General features: G+C 38.7%; 1 protein-coding gene and 1 long non-coding RNA gene across 2 annotated transcripts in view; one reads left to right on the forward strand and one right to left on the reverse strand.

Moving 5' to 3' along the window:
* Window positions 1-11242, reverse strand: part of maml3 (mastermind-like transcriptional coactivator 3) — a 109513-nt gene extending 98271 nt beyond the window's left edge. Inside the window, exon 1 of the mRNA XM_088420207.1 lies at window positions 10089-11242. Coding sequence (XP_088276333.1) covers window positions 10089-10484 — 396 coding nt within the window. The 5' untranslated portion in view covers window positions 10485-11242. The remainder of the gene's footprint in view (window positions 1-10088) is intronic.
* An 8448-nt stretch (window positions 11243-19690) lies between these two features.
* LOC148420805 (uncharacterized) lies at window positions 19691-25882 on the forward strand. The gene is made up of 3 exons (XR_015866220.1): window positions 19691-19751; window positions 25127-25250; window positions 25736-25882. It is a non-coding gene; the product is annotated as an uncharacterized LOC148420805 (long non-coding RNA).
* Window positions 25883-26445: the final 563 nt, after the last annotated feature.

Here is a 26445-nt window from a genome sequence, read left to right on the forward strand (position 1 = left end):
TCAATTTCTGCGTAAAGGTTGCGTACTTCCTATTAAGGATATTTGCTTGGTTACTGAAGCATCTTGGACTGGCTGTCGGGGCTTCGTATCATTCTCGTGAGGGTGTGAATGTGATTGTTTACATTGCCACTTTACAGGGACAGAGAATTTACTTCTGACTTCTTTGAACTAATTCCGAGCGAACCACGCATACCATAACTGATGGACTTTTCAAGGATGCGGGTTTGATTAATGCAAAGTCGCTGTGTGTACACAGACAGTGCGCTTAATAAGGGAGCGACAATGAGAATGACATTGCCAGCTAACACAGGTTTTGAGCATTTTGTAAAACTATTTAGTAATAAAATTAAGATCTCAGCAGCAGCATTTGAAAATCGAGGCGGCAACAAAAGTGATTCTCCTGCATGTTTACTTTTGCACTTTAGAGTAGAATTTTCATTTTCTTACAGTCTGCTCAATAAAGAGAAGGCACAATTTTATATGACAAATTTTGCTCATCTCATCTCATGGGATTTCAGCCTCATTCACCCCTAAAATAATGTGTTTTTATAGTGAGTATTTTAGTCATGAGCCCTAACTTCAGTCAAGAAGATGATTTTTCAGTTGTTTTTTTTTATTTGATGGACTGTAATTTGGGCTGTTGCCTTGTGCGACGCTGCAAAAACAATTGCTATGGTCCGCCACTCATGAATGAAAAGTTACGGTGAATGTGCAAGATGCAGTGCAAGCTTCTATCCTGCACAGTGTGCGTTGTAATGGAAAGGCATTAGAGGTCAGGCCGGGCCAAGCGAGGCCAGTGCGGTGAGGTCAGGGGCCATTCTGGAATTTACAATGTAAATGCAGCATTTGATAGTTACTGAGAATATGTTTACATTCAGTCAGTAACCCTTTTGAAACCGTAATGTTATCAATATTCCGCTTTTGGAAGGCCATGTACAGTAAACACATGCAAAAATCCAATTATGCTTATATTTCGGGGGTTTCAACCTACTGAAAACACACAAGCAGAATTACACAAACATGGCAAAACAACGATGCAAACAGAAGCACACTTTTGGAGCGGGAAGGGAACTGCCAACTTTTTTAAATGTGGTAAGTCACATGAATATAACGCTGTCTTTTGTTGACGGTACAAAGAGGAAATGACATCGGACGCGTCGTGGTTAGGATAGAGGTATGCCAACTGATCACAATTACACTGTAAAGCAGGAACTCTGTTTGCTTGCACATGTAACCAGGTTGCTCCGAATGTTTCAGAAACCATTTTTCTACAACATAAAATCAATTTTATTTTTAAACAAATGTATAATAAAGCATTTGTTACAATGACAAACAGTTACTGTGCTCGTTTAAAATAACTACCGTATTTTTTGGACTATAAGCCGCGACTTTTTCCTCATGATTTGAGCCCTGCAGCTTATAGTCAGTGCGGCTTATCTGATGTTTTTTCCCACCGGTCAAGCAAATGTGTGTATCTGCTCAAGGAATCAGTTTATGGAACAACTATGAAATAGAACTGAAAAGATGTGAATGTACCTGATCACTTTTCCAAGATGGCCGGCTCATGGGTAGGAAATGGGAATGACAATCTTCGGAGTACCTAATCAAATTATCAAGATTTGTATTCTTTGAATTGTATTATTGTTTAATAGTTTGTTTTTTTATTGTTAAATTTGTTTGAAGGTTTGTATTGTTGTATTGTTTTTGTTTTGTTTTGTTTTGTTCTGTTTAGTTGTGTTGTTTTTTTTCTCACAATCAACATTAGAAAAAAAAAACAATTCCATATATGCATCAGATAAATTTAATTCAGTACCACGCATAGAATAATAAACCGGATGGAGAGCATTATGGCAAGGCTTCGCTTTGCAAGCATCTCCATTATAAGTTATAACAACAGTATTTGTTTGTGCATTGTTTATGCATATACACACACACACACAATATATATATATATATATATATATATATATATATATATATATATATATATATATATATATATAAAATGACATTTTGACTCTAATTTATTCAGATTTGCTTAAAGTAAATAATGTGCTTGCTTATTGTGTAGGCTTCATTGGTTTGGTGTGTCAAGTTTACTTTATTTTTTTAGTTTATTATTATTATTTGTAAGTATCAGGCCTTGAAGCCTTGTTTATATACTGCTTGTTTAAAAAAAAGGGCAATAAAAAGACATACTGGACCAAACATGATGAATAATCATGATTAATAATCGTGATTGCAAAATTTATTATATATATATATATATATATATATATATATATATATATATATATAGTATATATATATAAATGTATATATATATATATATATATATATATATATATATATATATATATATATATATATACAGTCGGCCCCCGGCTTACGAGCACCCTGATTTACGAACAATTCGCCTTACGAGCGTGGATCAGGGAGATTTTTGTCCTCCGTTTACGAACAAACCTCTCGCCTTACGAGCAATTCCGAGCAATTCGACATGCCGGCCATTGAGTATGTAGAAATGTTCTCGTTAATTGCGTCAATAAAATCAACAGTAGCGACATCATCAATCATCAGTAGATACTTGCGGAAGTAACGTGAACGCTATTGGTCTTACAACGTCACACTGACTGTCTCACTCACGGTGTCTAAATATATTACCATTTAAGTGTAGTGTTTGTACAGCTAAAAGGAAAAACAGCTGACATGAAATTAAATGTGCCGATTGCAGGACAAAGAATTGTCATTGGTTTAAATGTGTGTTTTTTTTTAAATTAATTGTCAATACATTCCAACCGTTTAAAAAAAAAAGTGCGAATAATTATCAGTCAGTCACGGAGATGCGAATATGCTATTGGTCGATTAAGGTCACCCGGTCTCACTCACGGAGATGCTATTGGCCGGCGTCACACGTCAATCACAGAAATGCCGATATGCTATTGGCCGAACGCCTTTATCTAGCTTGATGGGACAGGATGGAAGGAAGGAGAGAAAATTAGTGAAAAACGGAATGTTGTGAAGACTTTGCAAACTTTATCTGTTAGACATAGCTTCTAAAATTACTAGCAGCGGTAAAGAAAGAAATAAGAGGATGATGTTTTAGTATCTGCGTGATTTGCACCCTGACTGAAAGAGTTACTGTAACACTGTAAGACCAATAGCATATCTATCGCCGTGTTAACTTTGAGCGTCGGACTCTGCCCCCCTCTGCTTACACCCAGCTCATGTCTCGTCGTTTCAAAGGTAAAAGCTATTTATCCATTGTATTTATTATATAATGCAAGAGTACAGCAGATTATGTCACTCAATTTTAATATATGTATACAGTGTGTCGTTTTTACCTAAGGCTTCGGCGCGCGTTGCATGCATTCACGAATTTACATGGATTTGGATTGCCCGCTATACGAGCAATTCGAGATACGAGCGTAGCCGCTGAACGGATTAAGTTCGTAACCCGGGGGCCCACTGTATATACATACATACACATTTCATATATATATATATATATATATATATATATATATATATATATATATATATATATATATATATATATATATGCACATAACTGGTACGCAGGTACACATACGCAGAAGAAATCACTGATGTGTAACGTTGTGTGCTTCACTTCCCTCATTTGCGTACATAACCTAACATTCACCCATGACAACAACTGAGCCTGAGCTGATGGATGAATGGATGGACGGATGGATGTTTCAAAATACCTCTTGTCATTTGGATTAACCCAAGAGGTTGAGCATGTAGACAGACAATAACATTACTCACAGACACATATTATTTATCCGCTAGATAAAATTACCTATATGTGTCTTACTTTGTAGTTGTAGTTGTAGTTGTAGTAGCAGTATTTGACTTCATTTCTATCTCCAGACTGTCTGCACATTTTTGCCTCCTGGTGGCCAAAGCAAGCACACTAGAAGTAGCAGCACAATAAATGTCACTCCTTCACATTTTCTACATAATTTTATGATGATATTATTATTAATAGATGATGAAATCCCTGAATGATTTGTATATGTCTAAATAGCGTTCTTAAACTGTTGAACTACTTGCTTACACAGACGCTCTCTCAGGCTCCGGCAATGAAGTACTTTATTATTGTGCCTAGTACAGTGGTGCTTTCAGATATTAGTGGCATGACTTCAGTTTCTTCAGATTTGAGCTATTATTGACCTGATTAGCTCATTTCATTGATGAGCACTAATTTCAGATACGAGTGCTGCATTGTGGTAGTGAAATTAAGTCCTCTCAAGTTGAAGGGCCCAGTGATATGGAATAGCAATTAAGAACAGTGATGCAAAGAATGCTGAGCCTACAATAATGAATAGTAAAGTAATAATGTCAGACAGAGATGACAATAGTTATGGCTTTAGACACAAGTGAAATTTGAACAAAACATGGTGCTGCAACACCTTAAGACAAATAACTAGAACAATATTCACAAGTATGAAATGCCGCATTAAATAATGATGTACGAACTGTTTTAATTATTCAACTCAATTTAATTTGGCAATTATATTCAATATTTTTATGAATTGTGTTATAGCATGCTCATTTTTGTCTGGAAAATATTTATTTTTTGCTTTTTAGCAAAGCTGGAATTGATTATTGGCACGTCCATTCTATTCAATGGGAATGAGATACTATTGTTTTGAGTTACAAAGGTCAGCAAACAAGGAACTAAACTTGTACTAAGGTACCACCACTGTATAATTATTTAATAAAAATACAAAGAATTTGAAATTGTTCTGTCATTTATGATTCGAGCAAAGTAAATAAGTCTGAATTTTTGTAACGTGACCAACTAGTTTGAAATGCTATTTACAGAATGTGTAAATAGACAGCAAAACAAAGGTACAACAACTAATACAGTACTTGTCAAGTGGAATGCAAACTTGTCTGAGATGAGAGAGTGACAAAATTACTGCACAAACTTACAAGGATTTACAACAAGAATTTTAAGTCACGTGTTCAAAGCTGTTTGTATAAATTCAGTCAAAACACAGAAATATGACTGCTGTATTGTTGTGGAAATGTATTTGTTATGGATTTCGTTCAGCAAAATTCAAAAGTGTTGTTTCAACCCTCGAATACAGGGATAACTGCAAAGGCCTGCACTGTATGTGTGTTCCTGTAGAACATGTGAACAAGCGTGGGAGGAGGGAATGTGGTTTGCAACCACCCTACATTCAAAACAACCAGTATGTGTGCACAGGAACTGAGGGGCAAAAGGGAACTGATGAAGACATAAGAAAGGCAAAATGTTACATAAAAAAGGCACGACCAAAAAAATAAGAAATAAAAACTAAGACTTGGATGAACAATCCAACTATCTTCAAAGAAAACTGTAAGGAACCGTGAGTGTTTACTAAGTCCACATGCCAATGAGGTCACAGTTGTAAGTCGACGTCACACACTGCGTGCATGCATGCTTGTGCATAGTGTTGAGTGCCAGCTCCATGCCAGCTCAGTAGTTTAAATATAGCACTCAGGCAACAGTCACAACTGACATTAGCAATGCTCTTGCCACCAGTTTTGCTTCATTCGTGCTTTACTAAAACTGAAACCAGAGAAGTGGTGAACCCAGGGGAAAGAGGGAGGCGAGAATGGGAGGGAAAGAGGAAGGACCAGAAGACCCAGATTCATGAATACTCAGCCGCCTACGCTCCGGCCTGGCCAGCCAGGAGTTGAGCCGGACAAAACTACATGAGGGTGCGCGTGCGTGCATGATAGAGAGACATTCCTTTGCGTGGAAGACTGAGTAGAACCAAAGACAGGCTGTCCTGAGCCACAGTATTTGGGGGGCTAACGCACCCCTCGCAGTGCATATCAGCCTCACAGCTGCACGGTAGCTGGTGATTAAGTAATGAGGTCTGATGGGAAGTCATGTTGAAAAAAAAAATAATAATAAATAAATACATGTAGCATTTCTGCTTGTAGGAAAACACTGTGGGATGTTGGTTGAAAAGCACATTTTTAAAGGTCAATTTTGATTTTTGTTTGTTATAAGGAGGTGTGCAATTTGCAATTTTTACAACTTCAGTATTGCTGAAAAGTCATAAATATACTTGTCAAATTGAATATGTTGCCGAATAAAAAGGGCACTAATGTTTGCCTTGAATTTTTTGTTTTTGTTTTGTTTCCGCAAACATAGTGGTCCCTGACTCCAAATGAGAACCCTTGCTCTAGTGGGAAAAGAACCAAAAGAGGGTTGCGAAAACATTTTGAATTTGTCGCGGACAATTCGAAGAAAAATACTTTTTTTTTCGATTATTCGGGAGCTATACAGAGGCGTACCAAGTTCCTCCATGCAATGTTTGTAACAAAAATTGTAGTAAACAAAAACCCTGCGGTTCTGGCTGAAGGATGTGCTATATGTTTTAGACCAGGGTTTACCAAGTATGCCCCTCAACGTTGCATGTCTTTGGTGCAACTCTGCTCTTGCGTTCCGGATTCAAAAGGATCAGGATCATTATCAGGCTTCAGCGGAGCATCCTGACCAGCTTGTCATATGAATCCGGTGTGTCGGTGATTACAAACATTGAAAACATGCTGCATGGGTGCCCTTAATGATCGGAGTTGGTGACCGCTGCTTTGCAGTCGCTGTTAACATGATGTCACTGGCGAGGTGTTGAGGAGTGAATAGCACGTCCGCCCCACAGTTAAGGAGACCTGGCTTCCTGTGTGGAGTATGCATGTTCTCCCCGAGTCCGCGTGGGTTCTCTCCGGGCACTCCGACTTCCTTCCACTCTCCAAAAACATGCATTGCAGGTGAATTGGTCATATTTAATTGTCCTTAGATGTGATTGGGTGCGTGAATGGTTGTTTGTCTCTGTGTGCCCTGCACTTGGCTGGCAACCAGTTTGGGGTACGTACCCTGCCCACTGCCTAAAGACAGCTGGGACAGGCACCAGCAAACCTGCGACCATTGTGAGGATAAGCAGCTATAGAAAATGGATGGATGGTTCTTCATTTCCTTGAGTAATAGTTGCAGCCACTTAGTATAACTGCGAAGGTTTCATTGTATTTCACAGTCAATAGCCATCTCTAAGTCACTTCAAACCAAAGACCTTCTAGATCAGTGGTTTTCAAAAGGATACAGTATATGAAGACACTTCAAGGGGTATGTGAAAATATAACGGTTTCTGCAGGTATCAGCAAATCCGATGCAATGCTTTTAAATTCTTTGAGAGGAATAGTACAGCTTTCTTTTCAAATTAAGAGCAAATTAACTGGAACATGAACAACTTATGGCTGAACTGTGACTTCTTGCAAAATGTTATATCCTTTTATTGTGTTAGGTTTGACACAAATGTGCATGGTAATTTGTGACACATTTTTGAAGAAGACAAGCAGGAAACAAAACAGATAATGTTACAAGATCTATTTTCTGGAGTAGCTGAGTAAATTGAACCTAGAGATATTGCAAGAAAGTTTAATAAATCAGACACGCATTGCACATCACTCTATCTGGAGTCTTTTTTTTTTCATCCAAAATTGTTTTGCACTGGTGAGGGGGTACTTGGTTCAAAATGAAATTCACGGGGTGGAGATCATTGAAGAAAGGTTGTGAGCCACTGTTCTAGACCATCACACACAAAGTTGCCCGTCACAAAGTGCACGTGTGTGGAGCACGCAATACACACTTAAAAAACACAGAAGCCCAGCAACGGGCTCCTGTAAGTCACTGAAAACTCCCACTTCATTATGTTTTGAAGTCTGGCAATGTACAGTAATTTCAAATTGTGTACCTAAAGTGCCTTAAGATTCAGGTATTTTTTGATTGGACCATTCAAACTGTACAATTAATGTTTGAAACACAAAAGTCATTCGTGCTCAAGTTTTTCAACCCAGGATCCCCCAGAATTATCAGTATCCTTGAGAAAGTTATTGAACACACAGCTGCTGCTTATGTTGAATCATTTACGTGAATTTGCTCACAGAGCAACCATAAGGGATTCAAGCTTGCCTTCCATAATTAGAGGCTTGCCCCTGCTTTGATATGGAGTTTCTGAGAACCCTGAAAGAGTGCAATGAACTCTCGTATCCACACAATACAGAATAATTGCACATGCATTAGCAACCACCCCCCCCCCCATCAAAATTGTCCGTAAATGTATTCAGTGCAGCAGCAAACCTTTTAAAGCGTATATATTAGCTGTCATTCAAAACAATTCAAAGTAGTATGTTGGTTAGTTTGAAGGATGTTTGACACTATTTACACCATTAATCCACTTCATTAGCTAGAAATGAAATTGTTGGATTGGCACTGTTCAACATGCTCTATTAACAGCTATACACTGTAACATACTGTCTTTGCTCTAACCTTTGATTCGAACATATTGTGTATGTAACACACCTTTGCCAAATTGTGTATTTTAAAGAACAGACTGTAACACAACCCTGCGGGCATTTGTGTCTGCACTCATACACAATGGGTTTAGCTGAAGCAACAGCAAGCTTGGCTTTCCTCGAATGCCTGCTTCTGCAGTGACTACATACAGCCATCTAGCTGCAGCTCTACTCTTCAGAGCAATTAAAATGCAAAAAGGCTAACACACGCTTCACTCATTTCCCTTCCTCTTTTTAACAGTTCGCGTCTTGACACTCCAAAACGCAATGTTGTTGTAAAACAGTGACAGAGAAGGCCATCCAATCACAGAGCTTTATAGCCCTAACGGACAATTCGGTTAAATGTCCACAAGGGCTACAGGAAGGTCCTGCATTGCAAGTACTAGTACTACGTTGGACGGTTCTGGCTAGGTTCCTTAACAACAACTAGCTCGGAAATTAAAGACAGTCTTAGTTTGCATCTCAAAAGAAGAGGACCTGGGCTCATTGCAGCAACTAAGGAAAAGACACTGTTGACATTCCAGACATGAGTCCTTTGGTCTTTTCTCAGGAAACCTGAGCCTGCCCACAGGAGATACAGTGCAAACAGGGATTCTACACGGTTTGTGTCTATTTTAGCCTTTGCTACCTCCACATGCAGTCACACGTCCGAGTCAAGATTTTTTTGAATGATTAAAACCACAGTGAGAATCACAGATGAACACAGCTCACAACTAATCACAATATCATCCACTGTCCCCAAACAGAAATCAGCATAGCCGTTCTGTCCGCTCCCATAAGATTCACATGCTCTTATTAGTAGTCATTTGTTTTGCAAGGGAAGTGCATCTAAAATATTGTCACTAATGTGGCAACAATCTAAGGTCTACTCATTTGTTCCCTTACTGAACACAACTGCCAAGCACTGTTTATAATGATATCGTCAAACCATGATGCTATTAAAAATATAAAATACTTACAGTAATATGCAGTGTTATGTTTACATAAAACAATATGCGTTCAGGAACAAAAACTTTACACTGTTAATAGATGCTCATTAGAGAACTCCCTATCTCTCATGAATGAGTTGTATCTAAACGAGAAGTGTTCGCATGCGTGTGTTTATATCTGTAGGTATCGATCTTATAATGTATCTGTATTATTAATTGGTTTTCTAACCGCCATTCAAACAGGACTCGATTGAATCACAATGCTCGCCTTTAAAGTACCCTTTAAAGAATTAATAAAAGCAATACTGTGTAATGTAAAGTCACTGGCAACGGGAGGGATTCTTGTCACAAATCTGGAGCCTAAACTGTCATCGCTGAGAGCAAGGAAGCGTTTGCAACAACACATCCAGATTATCACCTAATTAATCGGAGAAAGGAGAAGTATAGTGTTGTGAAGAAAAGTTAGGAGGGCTCATAGTATAGTATAATATTTACCACTTTTAACACGTCGTGCCCTGTCAAAGAATCAGCTGTGAAGCATTCTGCTACCCTTGCAAACAAACGCACTTAGTCGGCGTTCTTGTAAAAGTGAGGAAAGCAATTACTGCTGAGTGACCGCGTTGTCAACTCTTCCAACTGTGAGCGAACAAGTTAGTCGTGTAGTAAGTAGTCGTGTAGCTACTGCGAGTGCTTGTTTGCGATCCGTGGATGTTGACAAGAGTATCTACGGAAGTGTGCGAGTGAGAGAGGGGTCTCCGGCTGTCACTGGGAGCGCGTCCTTACCGCTATTAGCGTGTTATTCCTCTGCTCCGCGGAGGAGGCCGAGTCCGGGTCGGGCTGTTTGATCTGCGGCTGTTTCGTGCCGCCGCCGCCGCCGCCGCCGCCGCTCCCGCTGGCCGACTTCTTGGCCCTTTGCTCCAGACTGCGTTGGTACAGACTGACCGTCTCCCTGCGTTCGATCTCCAGCTGCTCGGCGTGGGCTTGCTGGTACCTGTTCTCGCAGTTGACGTGGTGTCTCCTGCAGCCCTCGATCCGCTGCCTCAGCCTCTCCACGACCGTGCTGTGCTTAGGTATGCCCACAGCCCCGGCGGGCACCACGTTCCCGGCGGCCGGGTTCATGCTGTTGTTGATGCAGATACTGCCGTTGGGTCCGGCAGCGGGGGAGGCAAAGTCCCCCATCACAGGGCCGGGTGGCTGCTATTTTGAAGCAACTTTTCTCCAACGTCCAGCTTGTCTTCGCCGCCGCCCCCTCCTCCACCTCCGCTGCCTACCGTCTCCCTCTTTCTGTCCTCCGCGGCGAAGGCTCCCGAGGAGCCGGCCAGCTGAGGATGGAGTCCGGAGGTCGGACCGGCAACAGCCGCTGAATTGAGCGACAACTGGGGGCTTTAAAGGGCGGCGAGCATTGCGCTCGTACGGCTGGGAGCTCGCGAGTGACCTCGTCTTATTTCCTACTGAACACAGTTCCTAAACAAACTGCTCCCGAGAACACGAGGAAGAGCCGACATGAGAGGCTTTGACAATGGAGCTCCTCTCCGCTACTCACAACAAGTCCGGCGGAGAGCCAACAACACCGCGGCGGTGTAAGCGCGGGCACCCAGCGGTCAAACAGACGCCAAGAGTCCCGCCGAGCAGCAACAGTCCACTCGCCGCTTTACGGTGTGCTCCTTACAGAAAAAGTTTTGCTGCTGGGACCTAACGGGTTCCGGAGTTTTCAAGTCAACTTGCATGTCATATGCTTATTGGTTTGAAAGGAATCCTGGTAAGGATGTCTCTTAGTTCTGTTGTGAGGCATCAAGGGTCCAGACGGCGCAATACGTGAATATGGGAAGCGGTGGCGGAAGTGTGTAGTCACTGGCTGACGCCTGCCACCATCACAATAATCAAGTCAGCTTCTCCACCATGCCAGCGGAGTGATATCAGGACAGCAGTTGAGTAAAACCAGCTCGAGGCTGTGAGAAGCCCGCCGAAGGAAATTCGGAAAACCCGGTGCGGCATTTACGGCGGAACCCCTGGAGAACCTTCCTTTTAATCCCGCCTGGACCGCCCTCGATACGCATTTATACAATGCGACTAACGTTGATGGAAATGTAAAATAAAACAATAATAAATGGTTGAAAGATACGTATTTGTTTTGTTCTGCACGTGTTACAGAGACCTCTAACTCCACTTGAGCGGAAATATAACATGTTTGTATATGTAAAATCAGAATAATAAATGGTGGAAAAATACACGTTTGTTTTGTTGTCCATTTATGTGACAGACCTTTTCTCCACTTGAGCCCCAATAGCTATCGTGATCGTATTAATCTAGGATATTATTTGCAGTGATGGAGTTTGATACGTGTCCTTTTGTCCTTTTTATGTGGATACCTACCACACAGCCATGGAACACTTGAAGCCACCACCATGTTTTCTTCATTTTTTTTTGTTTTGTTCATTTTATATTATCAAGATATCACTAAAACCATAATCTTACGACCCCCATCGCGCACAAACACATATGCACAAGGATTTGAGCGTTGATATCTTGAATATCACAGCTATTAAAGATTGTAGTGACTTTGGTCAAAAGCATGGAAAGTAGCTCTCAATTTGAACATTATGAACTATATGTGTTGTCATTTTTAGCACCATTACAGAATTGGAAGACATTTTACACGTTTTTGTGTTAATTTACTTGCCCTCTGACCAAATTTAAAAAACTGAGAAAAAAATGCCAGTTGACAAATTGAAACGTGAAAGATGTTATTGAGAGCAACATAAGTTATGCAATGTAGTCTTCAAAATAAACAACTTTTCACAAAGATGATAGCTTTGCACATCATCTGTTTTCTCAGCTGGCTTTATGATGATCTGTTATAATTTAACAATTTAACTAGCCTTTATTTTGCAATTATAATGTTGAGTTTACATTGAGGGAAATAGCTCTGAATAATGTGGCGGCAGATGGATGATTGGTTTGGCTTTAATCTCATTCATTTGCTTTAGAAGACAGTTGCATAAAAATATATTTTATGATGTTTATATATTTTATATGTAGTGTTATTCTTACTTTAGATGACTAAAGGGATTTGTGGCTCACAATTTTGTTTTTTGTTCCTGTGAGACACAGTCAAAATGGCTGAGTACTGTAGGTTGCCGACTTAGGCTTGCGTCAAAAAATGCATTTCAAAACCAAATTAGAAATAACAACTTTTCCCCTTTAACAAGGGGCGGATGGTCAACCAGAATATTTACATAGAGATCCTGGAGTATTATTATTATTATTATTATTATTATTATTATTATTATTATTATTATTATTATTATTATTATTATGAAGTAACATTGGATGCATTTGTTTTGTGCATTTTACGCATGTTACTTTAAACTTGTGTTAGCTGGTGTACAAAGCCATGTCTTACTTCATTTTCAGGTTTTCAGCTTGCTGTCTCTGGCAAATTTCTTTTTAGAAAGTAATGTTTTTCTAGAGCCAAGTTGACAACAGCTGGATCAGGATCTAGGGTGTGGTCATGGTCCATTGTGGTTTTGGCGATGGTATGTGCTGGTTTTTGTCTCTTCATTGGGAGGAAGTCTTGTCTCCCAAACATTTGCACGATGTTGGCTCACCTATGTTCACTTTTATTAAAATGGCAGGTGTGAGGTGTACTGCTAGAGTTACCATTTTTGATGACAATGATTTATTGACATTAAATCTCATCATCTGTGGGAAATAAATAAAACATATTGACATCAGACATAAAGGCACACTGTGTTGCTTGGCAGTAGTGCCTTCTGTATGATAAAATGTGAACTTTTTCATTTTTCCTTAAGGGGTTTGGCATTATCTAGTAGATAGTTTGACCAAAAAATCTCAATGCCAACAAGATGACAAGAAATATTTATAATAGCTAGGATTTTATATATTCACTACGCAGTTGACTGTTTATAATAGCTAGGATTTTATATATTCACTACGCAGTTGACTGTTGACAGGTAGTCAGCTGCCTTGATAATGTCATTTCTACCTGTAGTTATATCATATAGCTCATTAAAAATACATCTTTCTCTGTGTATAGATGGCTTAAAGGGGTTTCAGGTAACAGGGTAACAGGTTGTGTGTATATTGAAGGACACAATTTTGTAGCTCAACTACCAACATTTTAATCATGTCTGTGATAAAATAAATCTTTTAATAATTATGATATGTGCATCAACAGTAAAAGTAGTTCTAAAAAAAACACACACGTTTTATCTGTTCTATTTAAAATGTAAGTTGGTCACCAAGAGGGTGGAACAAGAAGATGTATACTTTATTTTAGACTATTGCAAAAACAGAAAAATATATACACATTATTTAAAATTTACAGTATAAAAAAATAGTATGATTAACTTTAAATGTAAGTGCCCAATTTTCTGGCTTGAGCACTTGCTTACAAAAATTTCCATTCTGGTGCTTGACTTTAACTACAGTTACAGTAAATAAAGATCTATCGAATTGTGTTTGACTGGATGGACAGATGGATGGATGGATTTTTTTTTTTTTTACTTCTATAACAATAATTTTAAGCAAATCAGTTTGTTATGCTGCTTTGATGGTGAAGGTCAGTTGCACATTTTTATTGACATGGTTATGAATCAATTGACAATTACTTATTATAGACTCAATTTCTGTATTGTATACTCTCATTGCAATCTATGAAATGAGAGTGACTAAATGTGACACAGGCTACAGAAGGAGGAAGAATTTAAAGAAGGTCCTAAATCTTGGTAGGCACTTTTCAGAAACCCAAACCCACATCACAAAGAGAGGCTGCTGTCACGGACAGTTTTATTGTGGCAGAAAAGATCGTTAAATCAGCTCGGGCATTTACAGATGGGAATTTTATCAAAAACTCTATGCTTCGTGTTTGTGACGCAGTTTGCCCAGACAAAAGGCAATTCTGAGCTTGAGCAGAAACGCCGTTTCGGAGCCTGTCCATCAATCTAAAAGAGCATCACTGTGATAAAAGGAATAGATTTCACATATTCCCAGGCTATGGATGACACCACGACACTTCTGACATTACCCAGTTGTCAATTTTCATCTGCAGAGTGGACTCCAGCCAGAGCGTGACAGTGGACTTTTTAGCATTACTGTACTGCCAAACTAGAATGGTTCGACCAAACTCGTCACGAGCCACTTCTCGTTACCTGTTAAGTTAATGATTTATTTTAATTTTTTTATGTCAACTACGAGCTCAAACAAGGTCAATTTAAGTTGACAAATCTGGGGACAAATATATATTTTTAATGATTTCTTTTTGAGAACAGGTCTGACATTTTGTGTTGATTATTTTTGTCTGACAAATATTTATAATTAATTAAGTGACATCTTTTTGATAACAGATTTTTACTATGATCCAAAAGAGAACACTTTTTGTTGATTTTTTTTTTTTTTTTTTTACGAATGAAGTTTGAAGGGTTCTAAAGATTGAAACACTGATGGCCTGTTTTAAGACTTTTTTTTTTTTTCAAACCAAAAAATGGTTTGCATTGGTTAAGGGGTACATGGCTGAAACATATTTCACAGGAAATGTGCCATCAATGAAAAAAGGTTGAGAACCACTGCACTAGACCATGTGCATACTTGTTCTTTTGTTTTTAAACAATCAATTCATTCAATCAGTCCAGCCCTCGGCTTACAGTTAGTTTTTTGTTTGGCCCCCTGTCAATGTGTCTTTGAAAACAATGATTTTAGAGTGTCTAATATACTTAGCATGCATGCTTTTGGAATGTGGGAGGAAACCCTAGTACCCGAAGAGAACCCATGCAGACACAGGGAGAACATGCAAACTCCACACGGGAATGCCAGAGCTAGCTGGAACTGAACTCGGGACCTCAGAACAATGTTGTAGCTTGTAGCAATTGTGTAGCTTTTATAGTATAAAATAAGATTAAAAAAAAAAAGTGCGCCTGTATCACATGAAAGGTAGAAAAACATACATTCTCATTTCACAGGAAGTTGCACTACAAAAAATTATGTGAAAAAATGTTGCACAAATGAAAAATATTAATATTTTTCTGTTCATTTATGACAAACAAGATATGTAAATACACTTTGACACCGCCACTGAAAGTTCATTTTCAATATCCACCTTTGGCCTGGATTTGGTCCTTATTGAAGCAACTGTAGAAACCCATGTCTTCCACAAGGATGTGGCTAAAGGCAGCAGTGTGGCCATGGCTCTCATACTTAGCAGGGAGTAGCTCATTTCCACTGTAATCCAAAAGGCAGTCAGTTTTTTGGACTGAAACTGCAGCCTCAGAGCTGAATTTGAAGTGACACCAATAAACTCCTCCTCTTCTGCAGCCCTGAAGTCCGCAGCTGGTCTGGTAGTGAAGCTGGCTAGAATCCAGTCTTTTTTTTTGTTTTGTTTGTTTTTTTTTGCAGGATCATGCGCCTGGAGGTACTTCCGGAACTTTTTTTTATTTTGCTGAGCAGGGATATGATTTTGTCATTGCTGTGGTCACTGTGTTTTGTACCATTTAGTGTTCTTTAAGTTCTCTAGTGTGCTCCTACATCAATGGATTTCTAATAAATCATATGCATTTACCTGCTAGATGTTATAGGTGTGTGATGGTACCATGAATCTGCAGATTTATCAGATTTAGAATTATCAAGTTTTTGAAAGACCTCACTGAGGCATGCGAGTTTCATGACAAAGTTGTCGCTAAATTTGTGAGTAAGATCATTACCGTTCTCCTCCAAGAATACTTAGAAGTGCAGTTGAAACACCCGAGACAAAACTTTACCAAATGAAAGTCACAGAGACTTGATGTGAAACAAACTGTTGTGTGATCAGAGCTCGCTTTCACAAATTGAATCAAAATTCCAGACTTCAGTTCAGTTCTGTGCATAATGCAGTGAGTCCACTGTGCAACAAGAGCAACGAACTTGAAAAGAGCTTGCAGGCCTCCTCTTTCCCAGCCATTGACTAAGCCCCATCGGTGCAGATCCCCATACAGTCCTTCTAGTTCACATAAACCATTTTCAGGTATTTATCTGCAGTTTCAAACAACTTTTCATTTCTGTCAGAAATATGTTTGCATGTTTTTATCGGTCGTTTCATTCAACTGCAGAGCAAAACGTGCATCTGGTATTTTTTTTTCATTAAGCCGCTCTTCTATGTCTTTTGACATGTCATAAATGTGCCTTGCAATAGTGCTGTCAGACAGAGGAATTGCTGTCATCAATCATGTTGGAAACCATATCAAAAGCAAACGGAAATATTGGCGGTGTTTACGCCTAGCAACTATGTAAAACAATTTCTAGAAGGCATGTTGGGCTTTAGCTTACACTGCCGCTGCTTTGGTCAAGAAACTGCGGTGCTCGACAGTTACAATTGTTTTCTAAAGAAATTGGTGACTTTATCTTCTGTTTGAGACATGGAGTCTACAAATAATCTGTCAACATTTTCAGCTTTTTGCTGTCAGTGGCCAGTATTTTGAGACGTCAAAGACATTGTGGTCTCTCCTAATTACACATTGTTGTACAAGTGAAGACCATGAGCAATATGAATTGTTGGCAGTTTTTCTTTGGTCTGGTAACTTGTTGATTCATCATCTATGTTTAATTTAAGTCCTCTCAATCTTGTCCATGCTAGTGGTGAAAGATTGCTCCTGTATTGTTTATTTTTTTAACAGCACCCCTTTTGTGAGTTTTTTTTTATTTTTTAAATGACTGTGAGTAAAATTAGTGCCGCCAGCTCAGTGTAACCTAATGACAAAAAGTGTTCATGGTAGTTGTAATGTACCCCCATAGGGACACAAGTACATGAGTCCAAGTACATGAGAGAGAGGAGCAAGAAGTCCCTTCTCACTTCACTTACTTCATTTTAGTGCCAGCTCTCGTCCCTCTGCCGCACACCTCTGGGATGCATTTGACTTCATGTCGTTGGCGGAAGATTCTTGCGAGTGTAGCTCTTTGTGGTTTGTAGCTCCTTGTGGTTTGTAGCTCTTCGTGGTTTTTAGCTCCTCTCAGTTGTACCATTTTACACAAGCAGCAGAAGTCTAATAATGTATAGTGTAGGTATGTTCTTCTTACTGAAAATGAAATGGCTGTCGTAGTTATGGTGCAATATTTGCCGAAAATTCCCATCAAAGAATGTCATGGTCAAAAAGGTTGAAAACAGTTCACTGTGGTTTTATGCAACACAGACACACAAAACAAAAATGAATGACTCAAGAGAGGTTGGACTCTACTCTGGAGTTGTCCCATGGAGGAGATGCATTCAGGTTGGCCCCGATGGAACGGGAAGCTTCGCTCCTCCTCCTATCTCAGGGTTTGGGGCCATCATGGTGGTTAAACTGGGGTGACATGGCTCTGTGGTAGAGTGGTCCTCTCCCAACTGAGAGGCAGTGGGTTTAATCCCTCAACCATCTTGACGATGAACTGAACTCTAACATTTCTGGTGTTACATGTGAGGCAGTCAAAATGGCTTTTTTTAAGAATAAGGTTTTCCAGGTTGCTGACCACTGCATTATACTATGGAATAGTGTATAATAATACTTAGTTTGTAATTACATTTAAATTGCTCTGCATAATAAACTGGATTTTGAATAATTAAGCAGTTGTTTGTTTATTAAATTGACGATTCTCATTGAAGCTGATAACATTTTAATCGAGAATCACAATGTGTAAAACGTGCAAGAGAGGAATTCTGTCTAGCCAAAGCAAAACATTTTAGGGTGGACTGTGCATAGGTTTAGCTTTTGCCATGATGGCCAATGTTTCATTGGAGGCCCTTTTTTATTAAAATGCAGAAAGCAAACCCTGTTTTGCCCCAATGTTTTGCCCCATTCCTTTTAGCTAGTGTCATGAAGACACATTAAAAAAAATAGACTCAGCTGCATATTCATGTCTTTGTGGTTGTGTTGTGTCTGTTGTTAGTCAGGAGTTGTGCGACTACGCAGTATGGCAAGCTTAGCATTTAAAGAATGAATGGAATGTTATTTTACACACGTGTATGCACATACACACACTCTTACACACTTCTATTTCTCCTCCTTCCCCACAAACACAATTTGATTTGACTGGAGTTTTACACAGAGACCATGCGTTTAACATGTAATTCTCTCCGATGTTGACTTCAGGGGTTGTTATTGTCATCTAGGTATTTAAACCTGTGGTAATTTCTCTTTAATCCTTTTTTTTTTACATGGGTTCTGCATGTGATTAAAAAGACACAGCACTTTTAGTGCAACAGGCAACCCTGTTTAAAAAGTCGGTTGTTTTGAAAAGCTAAGTGCTTATCAATCAAAAGGTGTTCAAATTTGTTTTCACAAGATCTAGCTTTTAAGAGCACAACACGTTTGCTCATGAACCACGAAGAGATGCATTTGTTTTCTCTTCTCGCAGTCATGCCGGTTTTTCTACTCACTGCTCAAGGTGTGGAGGTAAAGGATACGTTGTACACATGCATGCTAGCGGTTTCAATGGTGGGAAAATAAACAGGGTAAATAATGATGTTAATGTGAAGCTCTTTTAAACCAAACTGGCGTCAGACATATTTGGAGTTTCCACACAAACGGATACCACAATATCTAGTCTGCTAATTCTTTTTCAGTCTCCTATTGCTGTCCATGCGACCTATCTGGGTCGCTCTCTGTTCGCCTCATTGATTTGCACGTCATTTTGACATTCGGACTGGATTGTTCACCCTTTGAAGACCCCGGACACATGCTCAGATACTCATTGAGAGAAAAGAGCTCTCCTTCACTTTGGACTTGGAGAGAGGGTGAGGCACCATATAATGCGTATTCTGCTCTTGCAAGGAGGTCTGACTAAATATTTTATGTGATCTGCCTTCAAGAAGGAATTGAAAAGAGGAGTGGGGCTGATATTTTGCAGAGGTTGTATGAGAAATGAAGGAATAAAAGGGGGATGGAAGGCATAGGTGACGGCATAGAAATAATCTTGCTTGAAGGGAGCGACGATTATTGTTATAGTGAAAGTAAAGGTTTATTTTGCCCTCACTGAGATGACTCCACTTGAGTCAAAGAAACAGATGCAAAATACAGATTTTGAGGAAACTCTATAATCATACTACATCCCAATCCCAGGAATGAAAATATAGCTGAGGTGACTGTGAATTTAGTCACTTTGGGGACTGCAGGGAACGATTTGACACAGGCTGAGAGACTAAACATTTTAGCATATAACAGGACTGACATAGAAACAGCCAACTAGCAATTGAGCAGGCAACTTGCCATTCAAGTATTGCCCAAGTGCGGTGGAAGTGCTGCTGTTGTATGCACCAGAAGTTGTACAATGAGGAATGTGACTGAAATTTTGTGGAAAAAATTGCAACCCTCTGTTCAAACAAGTCTAGCAGGTCAAACAAGTCTTGCATGATGTCGTGTGAAAAATTAGCATATATATCAACAGCTTGACCTAGAGGGAGAAGTCATTCAGCTTTGTAAAATGGTAAGAAATTAAAATTTTTAAAAATCTTTACAAATATATATTTTAAAAAACAGAGGTGGACATTCCAATGGGACTGACACATTGTCCCTCAATGACAATTACCCATGTTGCTGAAGAATGCCAAAAAAACCCCAAAAAAAGACGAACTGATAATGACGGACGGGTGACAAAGGTGATGACAAATGACAGACTGCAAATTTTTAAAAATTGCCCATCTCTGAAAAAAGACATTTACAGTATGATTTATTTAAATTACAATTGTAATTTTTGAATATATTTATGTTATATAATGACATGTATCATATCTCTATAGATAAAATAATAATGGATAACAAGTTCATTATTTGTGATGCTGTTTTTGGTAGAAAGTATGTTTTATGTGTTTTATTTTCCAGCACAAACTCGTGACATGAGACTATGCTCAAAATATTTGTATTTAATTGAGATGGCAATAAAATTTGAATGGAACTGCTGGCATGTTTTTAAAACTGAACTATCTTTTCTGACGTGGGTTCCCACCCATTAATGCTGATCTTCTGTAAAAAAAAACCTTTTTTGTTCAATATTTCCTGAGAAAAAGAGTACATCACTTACTGTAAATCAAATCAAATGTTTATTACAAAGAGGATAATCAAGTAATCAATCTCATAACAAGCCTTTCTTTAAACAAAGGTATTCAATGTGCCCACAAACACGATGTAATCGGTTAATTTGATGAATAATTTTGCGAATATTACGGTAATTATGAATAGTAAGTGTAATTTCCTAAATAGATAACATCAAGATAATAATCCTTAACCAAAGAACGTGGAGTATGTGATTTAAATCTTGCCTTGGGCCTTCCAATGTGAAGTCTACTTTACCCAAAAGATTATGGCTAATGATTGAAACAAACATACACACAAATGTCTCATGATCCAAATTTGCAAATGACACCTGTGCTTTCTGAGTACGGAAAAACATTATTGTACCTTCCAAAGCATGTTCAATTTAGATGTTAATTGAACACACACACATACACGCGCACGCACTTGCACGCACACATTTACACACACACACTTACACATACACACTCACACACAAACACACACACACTTCACTAATCATAATCATGCTTGGAGGTGCATGCCTTTACTATCAATATAAAAATATGTATTGCGTTTAAGAAAAATACATCCATCCATTTTCTGTAGTCGCTTATCCTCATGAGGGTCACAAGCTTGCTGGTGCCTATCCCAGCTGACTTCGGGTAGTTGGCAGGGGACACTCTGGGGACAATCTGGTTGCCAGCTAATGGTAGGGCACACAGATACAAACAACAATTCACGCACCCAATCACACCTTAGGACAAATAAGTATGTCCAATACACCTGCCATGCATGTTTGTGGAGTATGGGTGGAAGCTGGGGTGCCTGGAGAGAACTCACACAGGCTCGGCGAGAAGAAGCAAACTCTACCCAGCAAGGCTGGAACGAGGTGGATTTCAACTCGGGTCCCTTAACTGTGAGGCTGACGTGCTAACCACTGCACCACCGAGTCACCCAGAACAATACATAACCATATTTAATTTAATCTTGTCCTCAACGAACTGTCTTTTTTTTTTTTTTTTTTTTGCAATATTTCAAATCAAGCTGGGTTTGATCTCATTGTGTGATGTGTGGCGGGCCTTCCTTTCTTGGAAGGCTCCTGCACAAGGAACAAAGACAACTGTTCCAGTTGTCCAAAGCAAATAATTTTGCCTTGCACTTTGAAATGGGTAAAATGAATAAATTGCTTACTTTAATAATTATATAATGTATGACTTTAGAACTTCAGTTTTTTTTTTCTTATTTACGTTAATAAATAAATATGGTTATATATTAAAGTATACATTGAATTCAACGTTTTAAGTTTTAATGTTAAAAAAGTAACATTTATTACCACAAAAAAATATGTACAAAAGTTTCAAAAATTGGCATACATTTGTTGATTACTGGTATTGGTTTCCTGGTATTGGAAATTGGACCTGAACCTAGACAAATGTAGAAGCATCCCATCCTGAGCCGAATAGCCTGTGCAATGGCTCCTGCCGCTTTCAGTTTGTTGATCAGAATGAGACATCATCCCTCCGTAGGATTTTGATACGGACTGGGTTGGATACAGATGTGTTTTGTTTCTGTGGCCTTGGCTCAACCCGACCAAGTGCTTCCTTGAAAATATTTGGTTGGTCCATGAGTGTGCCTGTGCCTGTACGTGCGTGTGCGTGTGCGCGCGCGTGTTAAATAACTTTGCTTTGATCACAGCATCATCGTGTGGTCAAATTTTATATTGCACTATTTTGATCAACCTCTGTACCTGTGGTTCGCAACCTTTTTCCATTCATGTACACCCTGTGAAATACCTTTTCAGCCCAGTACCCTCTTAAACAGTACGAAGAGTTTTGGGATTAAAAAAAAAAAAAAAAAAAAAAAAAAGACTTATCTTTTCAGCCCAGTACCCTCTTAAACAGTACGAAGAGTTTTGGGATTAAAAAAAAAAAAAAAAAAAAAAAAAAAAGACTTAAAACTTGCCATCAGTGTCTGATTTATTAAACTTTAAACCCTTTCATACGTCATTTCTATTGGTCCACAATAAAATAATCAACTTAAACTGTGCTCTTTTGGATCAAAGAAGAAATCTGTTAAGAAGTAAATATATTGTTAATACATATTTTTCCACAATTTTTTTAAATTATGAATAATTAAAGAGCAGGCAAGCTTTAACAAGACTGCCTTAAATTATAAATCTCAGTTTAATATCAGAACACCATTTGATTTCTCTAAAACTAATTGAATATGAACAAATACAATTGCAAAAATATATTAAAAATGAAAAAATTAAAAAATCAAATGCTTAACTCACCAAAACAGCTGCCTCTCACTTATTTCAATACAAAATCCATTCTTCTGCCTTACCTCAGAAAGACTTCAATGACTTGTTTGTAGAGTTTGTCTGTGTGTTTCATTTCCAATAATAAATCATTTTCTATTGACATGGAGGCTAATGCTGAAAGTCGTGTTTGTCCAATCTACATTTTGCTCTTCTTCAGCCATTGTAGGTAAAAAACAAAAAAAACAAAAACAAAAAAAAGAGTAGATTTGATTTTTCTGCTAAATGTCTGCGGGTCTGACTTAGCTGTACGCTACACCTTTAATGCAGATCAGCCAAGCAAAACAGTTAGCTTGGTTGAGCAACATGTTTTGTTTTGTTTTGTTTTTTTTCAATTTTTTACCGTTAAACACGGTTGATCGACATAGCACCACCGCCTCTCTGAAGTGAGCATCCAATCACATCACGTTCAACGTGAGGCTTCTAGATGGCCACCTCATGACTCAATTGGCTATTGCAACTGTCTAATAACTATATGGGCCCTTGCACATATGTCTTTGCACACTGCACAGGATCTTACAACTTTACCTTGCAAATGCCCTCAAATGGGTCTGATTGCAGGCAGATTTCATACAGCCTGGTGACACAAATTAGCTGAATTCTAATTGGCTAAAAACTCCAAACTAAAACTACAACACTGGAAGAAGCGTTACCAAATGGATATAATATGACACGGAAAGAACAGAATTTGGAGAATAATGTTATATATAAAATATTTGTTTAATAAAAATACATTTCAAATGAAATTGACTTTTATTATAGTTAATACAATTATTAGAGTTGATTGTAGTTATGGTAATGATGTCAGGTTATCTTATGCCATGTTTTTATAGTATAAATAAAAAAATATAAATATGAATGAATATAAAGGCCATTCACAACCTTGCCCTTCCATACCTCGCTTACGTCCTTTTATTGCCCTCTGATTCTTTACTTTCATCCATCTTTCTGTCCCCTCTGCCCGCCTGACGACCGCTGAAAGTAGAGCCTTTATCCCAGGAGTGTCCAAACTCAGTCCTCGAGGGCCGCTGTCCTGCATGTTTTCCAGGTTTCTCTACCTGACACACCTGATTTAAATGATCAAGATCATGATTGGGCTTCTGCTGAGCTTGCTAGTTGATCATTTAAATCAATTGTGTCAAGGAAAGAAACCTGGAAAACATGCAGGATACCGGCGCTTGAGGACCGGGTTTGGACACCACTGCTTTGGCCGCTATGCTCCCCATCGGTCTTTAGCCGCTTTGCTCCCCAGTCCTCCTGATTTCTGAATTGTTGAGTCCATCTATCCCAATTTGCCTATTCCCTCTAACCAGTGCTCTTAATTATTTATTTTATTTTTACAATTAGCCACTTCCTCATTATTTAAAGTTTTGTAATGCAATTTAAATGCATTTAATTCTAAATTATTTCATTTTAATTTATTATTGGAAGATGATCTTGAGTTTCTTGAAAGGTCCCTCTATTTAAAATATATTATGATTATATATTAATTGCTCAGACACTTGTTAAGGCTTCTACTTTAACCATTTTCCAAAAACACATTGAACAGCAAGAGATAAGTGTTTGATCACAGGAAAAAAAAAGCCCAATAATTCTGAACTGGATATTATACATTATGTTCATTTTTTCAATTTCAAATGAAAACATAGGGTGGCTTGGTGGAGGAGTAATTAGCACATCCACCTCACAGTTCAGTGTCCCTGGTTCAAGTCCAGATCGCTCCGGCTTTATTAACTGTTGGTATATTTATTGATTTTAAAAAAAGCTTTTGATACTATTGATCATAATATATTGCTAAAAAAAAAAAAATTAAACAAGAGAGGCGGCTTGGTGGTGCAGTGAATAGCACTTCTGCCTCACAGTTAAGGGGACCCGAGTTCAAACCCATCTTGCTCCGGTCTCCTGTATGGAGCTTGCATGTTCTATTTGTGCCCACGTGGGTTCTCCCTGGGCACTCGGCCTCCTTCCCACATTCCAAAAGCATGCATGATAGGTGTACTGGACACTCCCAATTGCCCTTAGGTGTGAGTGTGAATGGTTGTTTGTCTCAGTGTGCCCAGCAATTGGCTGGCAACCAGTTCAGAGTGTCCCCTGTCTACTGTCTGTAGACAGATGAGGGTAACACCAGCAAGCCAGCGACCCTAGTGAGGGTAAGCTTCCTGCTATTAGTATCTACAACACCAGAGATGAGTGGGGCAGCAGCAGACGGACGACAGGTTGAAAATGGACTATATTTATACAAAATGGATATAGACCCATAACATTCAGTTTATCAGAAATAAAGACAAGAAGAATATAATCGTTAGGTGCACTTTGTGAGCGACACTTAAAGAGCTGTCCACTCCACGAAATTGCGCCAGTAACTTGATAAACCATTTAGAGCGGTGTCATATAATGTAAAGTTAGGGAAAAGAAAACACTCGAAAGCTTGAGACTTGGGTTAAAACATATTACTTTGACCTCAACAGGTTAGGAAACTCGTGGCGGAGTATGTCGTACCTAGAAGATATACTGCTTCTTTCCACTGTGGATTCACCAGCGTTTTGAAACCTTGTCAGCAAGATCCCTGTTGCAACAAGCAATAATGACAAGGTAAGCGAACAATAATTTTCACTGTACAATTGCTATTAATAATAACCTATTAATAGTTTTGGTCAATTTGTATCAAGATGAAGCATACAAAAAGTCATGTTAAACAGTACATTAAATTCAATAACGATGATGTAGTCTAGCTGCTAACATTAGCCCCACCGAAACCATCTATTTTTGAAACGTTTGTTCATAATCTAGCTGACTGAACTTGAATTTGAATATTAACATTGAAATTGTGGAATGCACTAACTGTTCCTGCCTAAAGCATAAATAATACATCACAATCTATCCATCTGTAGCCGCTTATTCTCACAAGAGGCGCATGCTTGCTGGTGCCTCTCCCAGCTGACTTTGGGCGGGGTTTATTCTGATCTGGTTACCAGTCAATTGCATGGCTCACAGAGACAAACAACCATTCACACACCCAATAACACCTAGGGACAACCTAGCATGTCCAACCCACCTGCCATGCATGTTTTTTGCAGTGTGGGAGCCCGAGTGCCTGGAGAAAACCCGCGTGGGCTCGGAGAGAACATGCAAACTCCACATATGAAGGCCGAAGCCAGCTAGATTCGAACCTAGGTCCCTTAACCATGTGGCGGATGTCCTAACCAGTGTACCACCAAACCACCCAAGCTAAGAAATAAAGGGATTAAAATACAAAAAAAGATTTTGTATCTTGTCATGTTCTTAAAGGTTTACAATACAATACATATTAAATGATTTGTACTGTTTTTAGGCTTAATCCAACCTTCCCCTGGATGTGTAATGTGCATAATGAGCTACATTTGGAATGGCAAATCCATATTTCAAGTTATGTTGGTGAGATTAATATAAAAGTTATGCAATAGTAGTGTAATGCCTTACATTTCAATTACAGTAACATTGTAATTTAGGTAATTACTTTGAAATGACAGTATAAGTAATAGATAATACATTACAGTTTTGAATTAAGTTGCCCAACACTGCTCGTCCATCAAGCCCTTTTGATTAGCCTTAACAACGACTCCGGCTGGAAACTTTTCTTTGGGCAGAGTCTTCATTTTAAAAAAATCAAGTTTTTGTTCATTAGCATGGCAACCAAGCACGCCAGCAAAAGCCAGCTTCTCATGGCCTGTTTTGCATATCACCCCTGTGCTGGTGGTCCCTTTCTTTTCTTGCAGCACATTGGGATATCGAAAGTGAGTGGCACCTT

Source organism: Hippichthys cyanospilos, chromosome 7 (assembly GCF_059441005.1).
Source record: "Hippichthys cyanospilos isolate Australia breed blue-spotted pipefish chromosome 7, RoL_Hcya_1.0, whole genome shotgun sequence".
Taxonomy (NCBI): Eukaryota; Metazoa; Chordata; class Actinopteri; order Syngnathiformes; family Syngnathidae; genus Hippichthys; species Hippichthys cyanospilos.